The sequence below is a fragment of the Uranotaenia lowii genome, chromosome 3, assembly GCF_029784155.1.
Source record: "Uranotaenia lowii strain MFRU-FL chromosome 3, ASM2978415v1, whole genome shotgun sequence".
In the NCBI taxonomy this organism is placed as follows: domain Eukaryota; kingdom Metazoa; phylum Arthropoda; class Insecta; order Diptera; family Culicidae; genus Uranotaenia; species Uranotaenia lowii.
Window position 1 is genome coordinate 211,722,075 of NC_073693.1, and position 16,631 is coordinate 211,738,705.

Genomic DNA, 16,631 nt, shown 5'->3' on the forward strand with positions numbered 1-16,631 from the left:
TCAATCTACCGACCAGTGCGAAGGTACAAAATCTTACTTTCATATTTAGTGAATTTCAATAAAAATTTTTGATGCTGAAAAGGACTTTTTTTGCTCTGGCGAATTCTGCAGATCAGGCGTATTGAGTTGCTTAAATTTCGTTGAAGTTTTTGAAGCTGATAAATAAAAATTGTTTGATTAATGGTTGTTCTAAAAATAGCTTAAATAACAGATTTAGATTTAGGGTAGTTCCAATGATCGAACAAAATTTTTATATAGTTTAAAGTTTACGATTACAAATCTTTTCAACAATTGTTGGCTTTATGCCGAACAGTAAAAAAACGATACAGAAAACGATACAGCGAATTTCAGTCTTCCTCCCCCAGGTATGGACATTCTAATGAATAAAAATTTGATGCCTGCTCACTGGTCGGTGATTTAATCAGATCAATTTGACATGAGCGCCTTTTTTGTTTTTTTCGTCTGTTTTCCACCCCTGGTTCAGAGATAACTGTGACTGCAAAAAATTGCCTGAAATACATTTTTCAATGCAACTGACTGAGAATATTGAAAAATATATTTTAATTTCATTTAACCAATAAAAATAATTTTTAATCTTTCTGTGAAATTAATTTTCAGTACAAATTTGTTATCGTGAACATGTAAATGGTAAACTTTAAACCCTTATGCGTATAACGTTTTGATCGTGTAGTGCAGTTCAAATTTTGAATCGAAAAGGCCTTTCCGGTTGACAGTTTCTGGCGCAGGTAAAAATAAACCGCACTTTTCGTATTAAATTTCGGTTACGATTGTTAATTTTTGTTAGAACTTTTTATAGGTTTAAAACCAGTATTCCGGTGTTTTATTCAATTTTATTAGTTCTTCTTTGAGTTGAGATAATTCTGCCCATTGATATTTTGCTACAATCAATGGAAGGGAAGTTGAAACATGACACTCAACCGTAGAATGTAAACGAAAGTGATGTTTTTGCTTGTGTGGTAGGGATTATCGGGGTTTCCTTTTTGTCCCTTTTGAGGATCTATGATCTAGTTGAAAGCGCCGGGTCACTCACCTCTAGCTAGTATAAGATCATGCAGCAGCAGTCGGAAGACTCAATTCGGCTGGATCAGGATATCGCTATTCGGTTGCAGAATGAACATCCTGAACAGTTTGTTACGTTGGTGCGAATGCACCTGTCCTTTGAATTGGATCTCAACACCGATACAGAGTAAGATCAAACTGGTAAAATGTCCGTTTGGAATTTTATGAGATCTATTTTTTTTATTTCAGAAATGACCCGACAGGTATCGAAAAAAATAAAAGCAAAAAGTGGAAAGGTTTTCACAAAAAGACGAAATCCTGCGCTTCGGTTAAGTCCACTTCGCCGGAAACGGCGAAAACGGTGTTGAGTAAACAGAACATCCGGGATTTGAAGCAGCTGATCAACTTCTTGATGCAAGAACAAAGTAAGACTTTAACAAATTCCATTCGATCAACTGTATTTTTTAAGTGTATTTTCCCAATTTGTAACTCATGATTTTATTGGTTTCAATTATTGCTGTTTTTTAGACGTTATTCAAGAGGGCATATTCCGAAAAACTGGCTCTCTGAATCGACAAAATGAACTGAAATCAGCTCTAGTCCAGGGATTGCCCATTAATCTTGATAGCGGTGACTACACAGCTCATGATTGTGCTAGCGTTCTGAAAAGTTTCCTTGCTGATCTTTCGGAGCCATTGTTGACGGAGCTTTACTATCCAGCTTACTGTCAGGTGGCAGAATTCTGCCACTCAAAGGACTCGCTGGCCGTTCGAGAGGATCGGTTGCTGAACGCAATCCAATTGCTGTTTCTTTTGCTTCCCAAGGAAAATAATTTACTGTTGAAATATATTATAGACATGCTCTTCAAGACCATTCAGCACGAAGCGAGCAATAAAATGTCTGCTGAAAATTTGGCCACCCTTTTCACGCCTCATTTAATTTGTCCACGGAAGATCTCCCCGGAATCATTACACACCACCGCCCAACAGATGAGCAGTATTATCAGTTTCATGATAAAAAATGGACCGAAATTGTTTCAAATTCCGCCCAAGTTGGCCACAGATATCAGAGCATTCTTCGTTGAACGGAAACGGCGTAAAACGATGTCTCCGGAGCACATTTTAAATGAATCGATCACCTCCGATTCCGTTGCCAACACAGTTTACACGTTCGTGGATCGAGAAAAGACAGCGGAAGCACACGTGATGAATTCCACCGATACAGAGCTGGCTCAACTGTATGCACACATCCAAAGTTTGCCGGAATCGTCCAAGAAGAAGAAACTCATCAAACAATTCAATCGAGAAAATGGCTATGGAACGCCGTTGCAGGTGCTGATGCTGAGGGAGAAAAATTCCGCCGGAGGATCCACCGTTAAACCTCAGCGATCGATCGGAGATTCGATTAAGCGACACATTTTCCACAAAAGCTTGATGTCGAAAACGCCGAAACGGAACAGTCACACGCCGGTTGGGTTTCAGGTATGTATTTTTTTGCATTCGAAAACAGCTCATGTTCTATGGAAGTTATCCATGTCACAAACAGCGATTTACCACAAAATTTGAAAAAATGAATTTAAAATCTAGATGAATTAAAAAAAATTCTTTCAAATTTCCAATGACCAAAACTCATACTTGTAAATAATCCATAAATGCTTGTTTCTTTGCATGTAACCCATCGTTATCGCCGTTGCTTAACATTCGTTAACACCATCTTAATACCATCATCGTTTCACGCACTATGTCATGCATTAAACAATCGTATAGACCCCAAACGGTACGAACATACCTAAGCAGAGGGTCCTGTTCCAAAGTCCACTCTCGTCAGCCGCCAGCTCTCCGAGTGTGCTCGGTAAACGATGTTCCACGACATCCACCTCGTCATCGTTGTATTCGGAACCAGCGTGCGGTTCGTCTAGAGCTGCAAGTCCGGCGGCACCAGGAACGATCCGGAGAAGCAACAGCAGCTCTTCCACCACATCGACCGGGTCTTATAGGTGCGAGACGCGAAGAACGGTTGAATTCTCCGATATCGTTGAAACCGAGGACTGCAGCGGTAAGCGAAGCCGATTGATACTGGAACTTGATGAAGAGGAACCGCCACCTCCGGAGGACGACGAAGATTTTGTAGAGCAAGATGGGGACGACATTGGAGAGGAAGCAACGGAAGGATATTTGGAAGACGAGCACAGTGACGAAAGAATGGATGCTGGACAAACATTGAGCGACACAGAGGAAGACAGATATTGTTCTGGTGGAGGGCTGAGCGACAGTCGGTCCAAGTATAAATCGGAACCCAATCTTAGTACCATTATTCATGAGGAGCATAATTGCCGAACGCCCAACAATAAGGAGAACAAGATTTCATTCATCAAAAACAAACTCATTAAAGGGGTTTCCATGGGTAATTTGAGGCTTCCATTTGTACAGGAAAACCGTTCCGGAAAGAAATCTTCATCGTCGCTGTTGAAGTGTTGCTTCGAAGATAATCTTAAAAGCGCCAAAAAATCTATGGAAAGTTTTGCATCAACGGCTTCACCAGATTGCCGTTTGACGGGTATTTCTCCATTGGTAGGTAAAACGGCAGTGAACCGTGGAGATGATTTCGACATGATCAACATGGTAAACGAGAATAATGCCAATCTGGACCCCAATAATTGGAACGTGGGTTACCTAACGAGCACACCGGCACTGAGCGGACGAGAATCTATGTCTCCGATTACAAAATCGACACAACGGATGCCGAAATCGATGCAGGTTTGTGCTTTTTTGTTCATCTAAGTTTTAATCCAAAACCTGCTTAATCATTTCATTTTAAAATGTTAACGTAACGTTTCAGTCTATTTCTTTCAGAATGTGCTAAAATTAGAACTTAAGGCATTGCCCATTCTTGATCTACGGCTTGGTTTGCAAAAATCTTAGCATCTTCTGATTGGTCAAGAAAATTTTCCGATTGATGCTGATTGAAATTTAAAATTTTAGAACATTCGACCTTCATCAAGAGTACTGATTGATTGCAAGAAATACTTTGACAAAACACAGACTTTCGTAATTCTTCGTTATCCTTGTTCTTCAATGTTTTCAAAAAAAAAAAAAAATCACAGAACCACAGAATATTTACGATGTGACAGTAACATTTTTAACCAGTGCCCGCATGTCATGTATTTTAACTCCTAAAACTATATTCTATTTGGATCGCTCAAACACTTATACGATTCACAATAGCGTTGTGATTTTGATGTTCCAATTAGCTTCGAAAGTAAATTTGATATTTTAAAAAAGAATTTTCATTTTTTTTTAACCTAAACAATCAGCCAATGGATTGCAACGGTTTTACGATTAGGTTCATGTAAACAAGTAAAGTAGGGAATAGCCATCCTAAATTTTGCCTGAAAAGCTTAAAACAGACTTCGATAAAATTTCTACATTTCGTTAAACATGTCTAATTATTTCTTACACATTTTAAACTTTTTCAGGAATCCATTATGACTCCGCGTTCCCGGAAGCCGGTCATACTGTTGGGCGGCCTAAACGGTGCCGATCAACAACACTCGACTTACGCGAGCCAAAGTAGCTTTGCCAGTTTACCGGAAGAGGATGAAGATGCCGAGATTACCGAGGTGGCAATCGAGCTGCCGAAAGTCACGGTTAATGGGTTGCCTGTCAGTAATGATGCGGGTATCATTCGAGAGCAGACATCCGCAATTGGAAACGAAACATCCTCAGTCAACTTTACGGCCAATGGTACAGGGGTTGGGTTAGAGGAGTCGAGTTCGTTAACCAGTACGTTTAGGTAATTTTAAATATTTGTCATTTTTTGTGTCTTTGTTACAAAAAGGCGTCTCCTTTTGCAGGGATTATTTATTAAGCCGTAGCGTTATGACCGATAGTCCTGCAGATTTGTCTTTCTCGAGTCAGCCGGACGACTTCTTCTCGGGGACAGAAATGGAAATTATCAACGAATCGAAGATGAGCGACAGTTTGTTGTTCTGTTTGGATGGGAACAAACCACCGGTTGAAGAAGATTCGGAGACCACCCTCGTCGATGCGAGGAAGCGCCCTGCGCCGGATGCTGGCACCGATGAAGCAAGCGCGACCAACAGCTATCGAGCGAATATTTCACTGAACCAACTGGTGCTGCCTAGCGATTCAGAGCTGGACGAAACTTGCCTTTAAATAGGCGTCGATTTTGTTTTATTTCATTTCAGACAGGAATTGGTGGAATCAATTTCTTTTAACTGCAGTCAATCAAATCAGAAGAAATACGAAATTGTTTTATTGTTTGGACAAGATCTTTAACAAAACCATAACAATGTCTTAAACAATCTACCTATAGATTTTTATAATTATAAAGAATGTATGCAGGAAATCAATTTTAAATAAAAAGGATATCCAATTCTCAAAAGGAGGATTATATAGGTTTAGCGCAGCCTTTCAATTAAAATTCGTCCTGCGTCATTTCGGAATTCATATTGAGACCCCGCTCCTTGAGGGCTTTGGATATCAGTCGGTGCTTCTCCTGCTTTGCTTCCTGTTCCCGTCTTTGCGCGTCGAGAATATCGTCAACCGAAACTTCCTTCAGCGGCAGATTGTTCTCTTTCTCGCGGTCCTGGAAAATACAAAGTTTATCAGTTCACAGTTGTTGAAACTATATTTTGGTAGTTTTGATAATCTTTCGCAGTATCTTCGAATACTTTCATTGATATTCTCCTTCAAAGAATGTGATGTCCAGAAATGCCAGATTTAAAAAATCTAGTAATTTAATGAATAATTTTCAATTTGGAAGGTTTCTGGAAGGAAACTCATGAATTAACATAATTTTTGAGAACAGTCTTCTTAACTAAAGTTCCGTTTGTGGCTCGAAACTTCTCGTAAGTAAAATTATTACAAATTCTTACTATTTCACCAAGTAGCACCACATTTTCTCCCCGGATGATGAATACACCCCGCTGAATATCTCCGTACTCGTTGCCCACGTGTATTCGCTCGATCGTCCGATGCAGAACGAGATTGGCAAACTGGTCAACGCTGCGAAGGTATCCGATTAGTGTTCGACCGTCCCGTAGAAGAACCATCAATTTTTCTGTGATAGATTCCAGTAATGAGTTAGTTCGTGCACAAATATAAACGAATATACTGAACTTACTGTCTACTTCATCCAATAAGTGGGCAGTTCCGAAAAGCGGATTATCCATAGCTGGCCAATGAACTATAAAAATTTAACTTAATTTTCGAACTGCACTTGCAGTATTTCGGAAACAAAATTAACGCCGAAAATGCCGAAAACGCAGCTTTTTTTGTAAACAGAAGATTAAATCGAAATTTCCGATTTCAAAACAAGCGTGCTACACGAAAAATTTGGGATAGGTAATATTGGTAAATAACTATCCATTATGTTAGGTTTGTTCAGTAAAAAGATCTTTTGGAAATTGTTCTACCATTTAGTTGAAAGAATTTTAAAAAAGGAAATTAATTCTTATTTTGATTTGATTGATCAACAAACTCTAATATTTTTCTAATCTTTTTTTTTTTAAGTCGAACGGGTTTTTTTATCATTCTGATTAAACGCGATCATATTACACAACAGCTAAACAGAAAAATTACTAGAAAACCGAAAAATAAATTGAATACGCGAAGAGAGATGAAAGACCCTATTTTTTATAATAATAATCAATTCTATAATTTTTATAATTTTATAATCCCGATCGCATTCTTCTCAAAAATGAGTATTGATACTATTCTCGTTGCTGTGTTTGGCTGCACCAAAATTTTTGATGTTCCAGATACGACTGTGTACGCGTGAAATGTCGATTCATTCATCGCTACTCGATTTGTAAACAACAAAGTTCGTAAACTTTTATCGGATTCACAACTCTTGGTATTGTCTAAATTTTATTATAATTTTGTGCATATGTGAACCTAGGACACTTAAATCTGAGAAAATTACAATAACGCAGCAAGAGGGTAAGACAAAAGTTTAAACTCAAAACCATTATTTTCGATCTTGTTTTAAATATAAACAAAAACTTCAGAACAGTCTGCAGCGAAAAGATGTGAAAAATGTAGGGAATACATGGAATTATTTAAGAAACTCCCAACTTTTCAATCTTTATTTTAGATAGGCTAAATTTTTCTTAATTTTTTTCCATGCTTTCCACAGATTTGCGTCGTTTTGTTAATTGAAGATTTAAACATCAAATAAGACAGCGGTCAATGGAAACCACGGGAACGCAACAATCCTAATGACCAGCTACGAATCTTTGTCGTTATCGAATGGCTCCGGTGGAAGCAGTGGGAGCGGCTCCGGTGGATTGTGTCACTGGTTCAAACACATGAAGCTCTATCGGATAGGAATAATCATTGCCGCATGTCTGCTACTGGTGCCGTTCGTGTTCTACTATTTGCTGTTGAATGTAAGATATCAATCTTAAGGTTTATTTGATAAGAATGTTTTTTTACCTATTTTTTTCTTTCAAGGATGAATCGAATATTCCAAACAACGACATCCATCGTACCCGCTCGCAGCTTGAGGTTTTTGAAGATATAAGCCCGTTGAAGGCGGCAGATTTGAAGCTCCGGATCGACGAGATGTTGCGAATCAAGGGTACGGTTTCTTTAGAGCTGCGAGATCTGGAAGCGAGGCGACAAAAGTTGCAGTCTGACATCGGGTTGTACAATCAAAAAATTGATGAACTGAAACAAGAGCTAGCCCGTCAACAGACGGAACTCGAAAGACTGAAAATTTCGGTGGAGCAAGCGCAGGTGTCGCAACGTGAAGCTATTCTTAGGAACACTCCCGAATTAGCTTTGCCAAAACCGTTATTGTCATCCTCACTTCCGTTTATCAATAAACCCATTTCATTGAGAATGCAGTCGAGCTGTAAAATGAGGACTTGTTTCGATCATTCGCGGTGTAGTTTAACGTCGGGTTTCCCGGTTTACTTGTATGATCCGGACGTTAGTTCTGTAGTAAGTAATAGGTACGACATCGATGGATTTTTAAAAACAACAATTAAACAAACTCTGGGATATAACTCTCACTTGACTAATGACCCAAAGAAGGCTTGCGTTTTCTTGGTTTTAGTCGGAGAAGCACTTCCAGAGCAGGAAACAATGCGCAATAATCGGTACGGAATCAGTAACCAGGAGCTTGTAAAAAAAGAGGATAAATCTGGATTGAATGTCACTAAGTTGAGACAGTTAGCATATTGGGGAGGAGATGGTAGAAATCACGTATTGCTAAACTTTGCACGTCGAGATTTGACTGCTGAAATGGGAAACGTTTTTCTGAACGTTGATACTGGAAGAGCTATGTTGGTTCAGTCGAGTTTCGAGGAGGTACAATTCAGGAAAGGATTCGATTTGATTGTCCCACCGATTCTAGGACCGCCTGGAGGAGATGTGTGGCAAGAATGCAGTCCAATGCTTCCTGCTCGAAGAAAATACCTTCTAAGTTTTCAAGGCGAATTACACTACCAAAACCAATCCAATCTCAACCAAGTGGACGACGAGGCAGAAACTGTTGACGATTTCATTATCGAGCATCTGAAGGAAATGTCAACAGGTCCCACCCAAGATCGGTTCTTACTGCAGTTTGAATGCATTCCGGCAACAGAACAACGAAATCCGTCAACGATCCGCGAATGGGCCTTATGCGGAACTGACAACTCGAGGAAATCTGTATTGAAAGATTCTACTTTTGCACTTCTTCTTGCACCAGGTGGATTTAGCGTCAGCTCAACACTTTTTCAGGCACGACTCTACGAGGCATTACGAGCTGGATCCATACCTGTGATATTGGGTGGAGATCAGTCGGAATTACCTTACTCGGAAACCGTGGAATGGAGGAGGGCTGCCATTTCGTTACCGAAAGCTAGAATAACCGAGTTACATTTCCTACTTCGGGCTGTATCGGATGCAGATCTGCTAACTATGCGTCGACAGGGACGTCTCATATGGGAGCGGTATCTGAGCTCGGTTCAAGCGACCGTCGATACTATTATAGCTAGCCTAAGAGATCGTTTGGGAATTCCACCGAAACCAATCCAACCTGTTTTGGCCCATAGCGTTTTCAATGCAACGTTCGTACCGCTTAAATCCGATCCGGTACTTGACACTGAACCTGAAGAATCCCTAGGTCCCATTGAGCCTCCTTATCCTAGTCCGGCTTTTAGGAGAAACTACACTACACAACTTATTCAATCTCGTGAAGCATGGAACGATTGGCTTGATCCTTTCGCACTGTATCCACAGCTACCTTTTGATCCGGTCCTTCCATCAGACGCCAAATTCATCGGATCACATATGGGTTTCAGACCCATTGGCAAAGGAACCGGTGGCGCTGGGAAAGAATTTGGCGAAGCACTTGGAGGAAACAATCCTCGTGAACAGTTCACCATAGTTATTCTCACTTACGAACGAGAGCAAGTCCTAATGGACTCTCTAAGCCGACTGTACGGACTTCCCTACCTGCACAAGGTAATCGTAGTTTGGAATTCCCCGAAACCCCCGCTAGAAGATCTCCGTTGGCCTGATATTGGTGTACCAGTGCACGTAGTTCGAGCTCCAAGAAACTCGCTTAACAATCGCTTTTTACCATTTGACGCCATCGAAACAGAAGCGGTACTATCGGTAGATGACGACGCTCATTTGCGACATGACGAAATACTATTTGGATTCCGTGTCTGGCGCGAGCACCGAGACCGGGTCGTAGGTTTCCCTGGTCGGTTTCATGCCTGGGACACCAATACCTTGGAGGGTTGGAACTACAATTCCAACTACAGCTGCGAGCTTAGCATGGTGCTGACGGGGGCAGCTTTTATCCACAAGTATTACACCTATCTGTACACGTACACTTTGCCGCAGGCGATCCGTGACAAAGTGGACGAATACATGAATTGCGAAGATATTGCCATGAATTTTCTGGTATCGCATGTAACCAGAAAACCTCCGGTTAAGGTCACCTCCAGGTGGACGTTCCGCTGTCCTGGTTGCCCGGTGTCCTTAAGCGAGGATGACACACATTTCCAAGAGCGCCACAAATGCATCAACTTTTTTACGAAGGTACAGTTTCCCTTATTCAACTGAATATCCTTTAATTTAATAACTTTTTTCTTTTCTTTCAGGTGTTCGGTTACACACCGCTGCTGAATACTCAATATCGAGCTGATTCCATCCTTTTCAAGACTAGAATACCCCACGACAAGCAGAAATGCTTCAAATTCATATAAACTTTCGGCTGTTTGTTGGTCTTCGAGATCAGTTTGGTAGCTGCATCATCACAGAAACGAGTTGTTTATTTGCATGACTGGATATGTGATGAAATCGCCGATAAAGATTTATCCATCCCAAGTAAGTATTCCAATGATGGGAATATAGAGGGCATACATTTTAGGATAATTATTCTTAACCAGCACCACAACTTTGTCGGTAAATCTCAGTTACAGCACTCACTTCAAGGTCAGTTCAAAGGTTTTATTTAGCACACATATAACTTTACGTGTAAGTACCAAAAAATGGATAAAACCAAGGATGCAAATGTGTTCAAAACGAACTACCTACTTAATATGTGAATAATTATTTCATGTTCACAAGAGTATATTGCAATATTATACTATTGAATCTAGTTTACTGTTGATATAATCAGACAACATTTCATTTAATGGACTTAAGTTTTAAAATTATTATTTTCTTGAGAATGAAACATTCATTTGTTTTATTTTTATGTGTTTATTCGAATGTGCCACATAAGTTTAAGTTTTATCCAGGCTCTCAGTGTTATAAGCTTAATAGGCAGCGAAATCATAAACTGAACACTATCCGTAAGTAAGTTGTGTTGTTATATATTTAGTCTACTAGGTACTGGTAGGAATTATACCGGCAGTTTTGCTTTCCACTAAATGTCTACACAATAGTCAAATAAAAATGTGATTAAATGACACTGCACCAACATTTTAACTACCGATAGATCCGAAAAATCACTTCAAGCGTTTATGGCTTTGTTAGCCATTTTATCAAATTGTTATTTATTGAAGGTCAAATTTTAATTTCTCTCCATCTCTGATTTAAACGGTTGATTTTAATCCTAATAAAACCCTCACCAGCTGAGCTTTATGTAAGAAGCGTAAGGTATTTTTCTATGAACTTTTTTATGAACTTATAATTTTTATGAACCATAATTTTAAAAAGTGGCAATTTTTTATATGACGGAACCCCAACGACTCTAAATCTGACCTTTCCTTGTAATCACTCAAGGTCTCACCCAACGGCCTTTTCTACCCGTCGTGTGCCGATCCTTGTTTCGTGTCTGTCGCAGTGCACGACCAGATCTTTACCCTACGTTTTGGACGATTCATGCCAAAGACATTACTGTAGGTTTTTGTAGTCCGTTTTTCCAACGAGACTCAACTGGAAATTTATTCATAGTGTTATTTTTATCAAGTTAAGAGAAAATATAAATTTAGCAACTTACAAATAAGTCTTTGACTCTTGGATTGAATGAGCTTGCCTGGGATCTTTCCCGCTATCGGCCTTAGTTTCGGTTGAGGAATCTGTGCTGGATTGAATATAATGCAACTATGTCCTGCCAGACGGGTGAGAGGGCTTACAGAATTAGATTGCACGATTATCCAATAAAGGTGATCGACGGTTGCGTAAACGTGCAATCTGTTCGAAGCAAAACTAGAGCGAACACGACACGAGAAACTTTAATTTAAAACGGCGCAAATCAATTTTCACTCCTGCTATCTAACAAGCTTCAGCACGTTTTTTCTAAATCCCTCCTTTTTTCCTCTTTCTTTCTTTTTTACTTCTTCTCTCTCTTCTTCAACCGTCCACCTATCAAAAATCTGTCAATCTGTATGCTGTCATAAATGGGTTCAATGTTTTCCCTAATTTCACCCTCTCAGGGCCGTAGCAACACCCCACCCCGTAACGCCCACTTTAGGGGGCTTTACCTTCACATACATCTAGCAATGCAACCTTAACTACCCCACGGCGAAGAATCCCTGCGCTGGTAGCTACGTCGACCTGCTGAACTTGTCCATCTTCTCCAGGAAACGTCTTCAGCACCTTTCCACGAAGCCAGCCGTTCCGAACGGTTTCGTCGACTATTACCACTAGGTTTCCTTCACGCAGGGGTCTCACTTCCTGAAACCACTTGGTTCGGCGCGCTATGGTTGGAAGATAGCTCACAATCCACCGCCTCCAAAATTGATCCAGCATGTAATCCATCGCCTTCCAGTTCGTGTTCAACGCCGTTGGTTCATCTATCGGCACTTTCGCTGCATTACTTCCGCTTGAGCTCATCAACAGGAAACTGTTCGGCGTGAGCACTTCAGCATTCGGTGAATCAAGTGGAACGAATGTTAACGGGTGTGAGTTCACTATCATCTCAACCTCAGCCAAAAGGGTCATCAGTTCTTCGTCGTCAAGTGGGCTGCGAGGAGCCATGCTTCTCAATGCGTCTTTGACCGATCTTACTTTACGCTCCCTGACCCCTCCCATGTGAGGGGTCGAGGGGGGATTGAAATGCCATTCGGGGGAAGCATTCGTGAAGGTCCTCGCTGCACACTGGTTGATGGCTTTAACTTCGTTGATAAGCTCTCTCGATGCCCCTCGAAAATTTGTGCCGTTGTCGCTGAAGAAGTGTTGGGGTGGACCTCTTTTGGCTACGAATCTGCGAATCGCTCTGATGCACGACACCGTCAACAGCGAATAGACAACCTCGAGATGTATTGCCCTGACGCTTAGGCAGGTAAACAGGCATACCCAGCGTTTTACCGAGCTTCGCGCCCTTTTGACCGTCAGTGGGCCGAAGTAGTCCAGGCCGGTAAACGTAAAACGGTCGTACATACGGCTTCACTCGAGGATGCGGTAACGGAGCCATCTTTGGAACGTGCGGCACCACATACAGGTTTTTTTCAAGTCTTCTCGAAATTGGGCATCAAATACAAAAATATCTTCGTGGGACTTCCATACAATACCGAGCACTCGGTCGGTCGACGATGCAGTTTGTACTGCCGAAAAACACTTATCAGATTCGACCAACTCACCGCCTAGCTGCCGAAGAACTTCATGGGAGTTGGATTGCCACGACGGTATTTCAAAACACGCTGCTCGGTTCACGATCGATACCTCCTGTGCTAATTTGACCACCTCGGCTACCGTATCTCGACTGTCGAAAAAATCGTCGACGTATGTTTCGTTGATGATTGCTTCCGATGCATCAGGATACTTCTCCTGGTGTTCTCTGGCGTTGAGATTTTTCGCATACTGCGCCGAGCAGGGGGAGCAGGTTGCTCCGAACGTCGCCACGTCTATGACGTACACCTCTGGTTCTGCTTCAGGACTTGAACGCCACAGGAACCTTTGAGCCTGCCGATCTTCTGGACAGATCAACAGCTGGTGAAACATCTGTGTGATGTCTCCGGCAACAGCAAACTGTTTCTCACGAAAGCGGAATAGCACAGACAATAACGGTGTCAGTAGGTCTGGACCTTTGAGGAGGGCAGAGTTCAGTGACACGCCATCCACCCGAGCTGCCGCGTCCCAAATTACCCGGACTTTTCCAGGTTTACGTGGGTGTCGAACTACTCCTATGGGCAAATACCACGTTCGGTCTGGGTTGGATGATCGGAGCTCTTGTTCGGTTGCTATGTGCGCGTACCCACGTTGTTGGTACTCGGGAATCTGCTTCGTGATGTTCGCTTTCAGCTCTGGATCTTTTGCCAACCGCCTCTCCAAACAATCATTTCGTTTTTTCGCCATATGGTAACTGTTTGGCAGCTTGACGCAGTCCGATCGCCACAACAATCCGGTTTGAATTCGACCGGAAGCAGTTCGTACCGTGGTTTCCTCCAAAATCTTCCTCGCTCGCATGTCCTCTTCGCATTCCGGTGGAAGTTGCCCTTGAATGCCGATGGTGTCGCTAGAGACGAATTCTCGGACAATGTCCTCAAGGTGTTCATCCGGAGCACAACTGCAAACGTTCACTCTGGCTCGAGACTGTTCTGCTGTTAAACCTCTGCCACCAAAAACTACCCAGCCTAAGCGGGTCTTGGCGGAAACAGGCTCCTCGTTCCGACGTTCACGCTTACCAAGCGAGCATGGTCCACCCCGATCAGAATGCTAGGGGTTGCTTCGTTGTAACTTTCGACTGGCAGTCCTCGAAGGTGCGGATAGAGCTTGACCAAATCGGGATAGTTGATTGTCTGCTTCGGTAGACCCAGATTTCTGACTGTTCGGACAGCTGTCAGCAGATGCTTTTCTCCTCCGTTAATCTTTGCGATGGCTAGATTGACACGACGGGAGGAATTTTCGTTTCTGGTTACATTGTTGGTCCACTCAAGGCATAGTGGACTCTCCGTGCCTTCGAGGCCAAGTTCTTCTGCCGCTTCGTTCTCGATTAACGTTAGATCGGAACCGTCATCCAGGAACGCAAACGCCGCTACAGATTTCCCGTTTCCAAATAGTCTCACGGGAAGGATTTTGAATAGCGTTTTGTCTTGAGAATGTCGATGTGTTGATACAGTTCCTGAGGTTCCCGATTGTGCCTCCGATAGGTCCGACCTTTTAGTAGAATGAAGCAGTTTATGATGTGCCTCGGAGCAACCGTCTACTCCACAAGGATACTTTGTGCGGCAGGGCAACTTGCCGTGGGGAAATAGGCATCTTCGACACATTTTCTTTCGCTCGACTTTTTTCCATCTTTCGCTGACAGAAAGCTTGCGAAACCTATCGCACTCTCGAATCTTGTGCCCCACGCTGTCACAGGCGAGGCAGGGTTTCGGATTTTCTGGTTTCACTGTAACTTCCTGATGGGCGTTCAAAAAGCCTCCTACTTTTTCCTTCCGCTTTTCCCTTTTCGCCGACACTTCTATGGAGGATTCCGTCGCTGTCGAAACGTTAAAAGCTGCTGTCCGGATCGTCGAAATAAAGTTGCAAAACGCTTCTAGGTTTGGTACCGGAACGCTCATCAAGTAATGGCCCCACTGTAACTGCAAACATGGTGGGAGCTTGCTTACCATCTCCGTAAGTAGGATAGGGCTTGAGAGGTAAGAATGTAGTTGTGCTGCTTCCATAAACGCCACCAGGTTCCGGACTTCTCGACCGAATGTGACAAGCGTTCCAAGCTTGTTGGCATTTGGTTGCGTTGCTGTTCGGACTCTGGTCAGTAAGCAGTTGACCAACTGGTCCGGTCTTCCGCATTCATCCCGAAGGGTCGTAATTATTTGCGGTACGGCGGACGGAATTGTCAGTATACTGAGAACCTTTTCCCTGGCATTGCCGATGAGGGCTCTCTGCAGACGGACTAGATTTTCGTCAGGCTGGATACCACACATCCGCGTGGTAGACTCGAAAGCATTGACGAACATTGGCCACTCTAAGGGATCTCCGGAGAATTTGGGTAGGTCCCTCGACACCACCTGTCTCGCTGCGATTTGTTGTGCGCTGATCAACCCAGCAGCAGGATAGGCCCAGGAATTTGGGGCCTGCTGCGGTTGTGAATTATCCGTGGGTCCAACGCCGTGGATGCCATACGGATTTGAAGCCGCTCCAACTCCTGCGTAAGCAGCCGGGAACTGCTTATCTGGCAACTGTCCAATATCCCGGATCCTCTGGTTTGACTCGTTCTGCTGAACGCACGTTCTGCCCGGATTTTCCGTCGGGGGAACTGCTTCGTTGTGCAAAACTGTAGAAAATCCCTGAGGGATTGTAAAACGTGGAGCTCGGAATGTGGGCATCAGTGCTGCTGTTTGCCATTCGGTTTGATTTGATTCGGGAATCACGGAAAGCTGATGAGCAATCGGGTTAAATGGTTTCGAAACCGCTCCAGTCGGTACGCTTCTCGAAAGTGGCGTGGAAGTAGCAGGTATCTCTTCCGGATTTGCCTGCTGTCGTACATCGCTGACCCAATGATTCACTGCCTTAATCCGATCCCGAGCACTAAAACTGGAAACGCTGCCACCGACTACTTCCTCCTGCTCGATCTCGAGCTCAAGTTAGTGCTTCTGAGAAAGATATTGGCGATCTTTCTCTTCTTTTTCCTTCTGGATTTTATCTTCCAGGGCTTTCTGCTCCTCGAGCTGCTGGAGGCACAATTTTGCCGAACTGTTGGATCGCACAGATAGCACGGATCTTGTTGATTTCGTTGATGCAGCAGGATATTCCATTCCGCGCTTCTTCTCACAGGTACCACAGATCCACGATCGATTGGCAACAGATTCGGTAACGCCGATGCAATCGAAATGCCACCAATTATCGCAAGCAACCATGCTGCGAGCGCCATCCGGGCGGGAACAAGCGAGACAGTTGTGTTCCGCAGCAGTCGTCCTCGACTGATTGAGGTTAGGATCCCGCGAACTCATTATTTTTGAGCTTGTAGGTTTTTGTAGTCCGTTTTTCCAACGAGACTCAACTGGAAATTTATTCATAGTGTTATTTTTTATCAAGTAAAGAGAAAATTTAAATTAAGCAACTTATAAATAAGTCTTTGACTCTTGGATTGAATGAGCTTGCCTGGGATCTTTCCCGCTATCGGCCTTAGTTTCGGTTGAGGAATCTGTGCTGGATTGAATATAATGCAACTATGTCCCGCCAGACGGGTGAGAG

General features: G+C 42.8%; 4 protein-coding genes across 4 annotated transcripts; 2 read left to right on the forward strand and 2 right to left on the reverse strand.

The window, feature by feature from the left end:
- The first annotated feature begins 737 nt into the window (after positions 1-737).
- On the forward strand, positions 738-5,460 carry LOC129755076 (serine-rich adhesin for platelets). The gene is made up of 6 exons (XM_055751412.1): positions 738-1,207; positions 1,270-1,445; positions 1,549-2,501; positions 2,787-3,776; positions 4,496-4,812; positions 4,874-5,460. Exons 1-6 carry the CDS (start codon positions 1,071-1,073, stop codon positions 5,193-5,195), a joined length of 2,895 nt encoding a protein of 964 aa, XP_055607387.1. The 5' UTR covers positions 738-1,070; the 3' UTR covers positions 5,196-5,460.
- Positions 5,268-6,372, reverse strand: LOC129755079 (U6 snRNA-associated Sm-like protein LSm1). The gene is made up of 3 exons (XM_055751417.1): positions 6,166-6,372; positions 5,918-6,102; positions 5,268-5,628 (listed from the first exon to the last, which is right to left on the reverse strand). Exons 1-3 carry the CDS (start codon positions 6,212-6,214, stop codon positions 5,458-5,460), a joined length of 405 nt encoding a protein of 134 aa, XP_055607392.1. The 5' UTR covers positions 6,215-6,372; the 3' UTR covers positions 5,268-5,457.
- A 462-nt stretch (positions 6,373-6,834) lies between these two features.
- LOC129755077 (exostosin-3) lies at positions 6,835-10,959 on the forward strand. The gene is made up of 4 exons (XM_055751413.1): positions 6,835-6,983; positions 7,180-7,432; positions 7,497-10,082; positions 10,145-10,959. The coding sequence occupies exons 2-4, from the start codon at positions 7,262-7,264 to the stop codon at positions 10,247-10,249; spliced, it is 2,862 nt and encodes a 953-aa protein (XP_055607388.1). The 5' UTR covers positions 6,835-6,983; positions 7,180-7,261; the 3' UTR covers positions 10,250-10,959.
- Positions 10,960-12,878: 1,919 nt separating this feature from the next.
- Positions 12,879-15,763, reverse strand: LOC129753060 (uncharacterized). The gene is made up of 2 exons (XM_055748857.1): positions 14,117-15,763; positions 12,879-14,075 (listed from the first exon to the last, which is right to left on the reverse strand). Exons 1-2 carry the CDS (start codon positions 15,761-15,763, stop codon positions 12,879-12,881), a joined length of 2,844 nt encoding a protein of 947 aa, XP_055604832.1.
- Between the last annotated feature and the right edge of the window lie 868 nt (positions 15,764-16,631).

Excerpts from the sequence above, each read along its gene's own strand:
- LOC129755077 (XM_055751413.1), top strand. The coding sequence starts at position 7,262 with ATGACCAGCTACGAATCTTTGTCGTTATCGAATGGCTCCGGTGGAAGC. Across the intron at positions 7,433-7,496 it reads TCTACTATTTGCTGTTGAAT|GATGAATCGAATATTCCAAA; the intron begins GTAAGATATCAA and ends TTTTCTTTCAAG. Across the intron at positions 10,083-10,144 it reads GCATCAACTTTTTTACGAAG|GTGTTCGGTTACACACCGCT; the intron begins GTACAGTTTCCC and ends CTTTTCTTTCAG.
- LOC129755079 (XM_055751417.1), bottom strand. The coding sequence starts at position 6,214 with ATGGATAATCCGCTTTTCGGAACTGCCCACTTATTGGATGAAGTAGAC. Across the intron at positions 6,103-6,165 it reads CTTATTGGATGAAGTAGACA|AAAAATTGATGGTTCTTCTA; the intron begins GTAAGTTCAGTA and ends AATCTATCACAG. Across the intron at positions 5,629-5,917 it reads TGGTGCTACTTGGTGAAATA|GACCGCGAGAAAGAGAACAA; the intron begins GTAAGAATTTGT and ends TGTATTTTCCAG.
- LOC129755076 (XM_055751412.1), top strand. The coding sequence starts at position 1,071 with ATGCAGCAGCAGTCGGAAGACTCAATTCGGCTGGATCAGGATATCGCT. Across the intron at positions 2,502-2,786 it reads ACACGCCGGTTGGGTTTCAG|ACCCCAAACGGTACGAACAT; the intron begins GTATGTATTTTT and ends ACAATCGTATAG. Across the intron at positions 4,813-4,873 it reads TCGTTAACCAGTACGTTTAG|GGATTATTTATTAAGCCGTA; the intron begins GTAATTTTAAAT and ends CTCCTTTTGCAG.
- LOC129753060 (XM_055748857.1), bottom strand. The coding sequence starts at position 15,763 with ATGCCCACATTCCGAGCTCCACGTTTTACAATCCCTCAGGGATTTTCT. Across the intron at positions 14,076-14,116 it reads GGGTGGACCATGCTCGCTTG|ACCCGCTTAGGCTGGGTAGT; the intron begins GTAAGCGTGAAC and ends GTTTCCGCCAAG.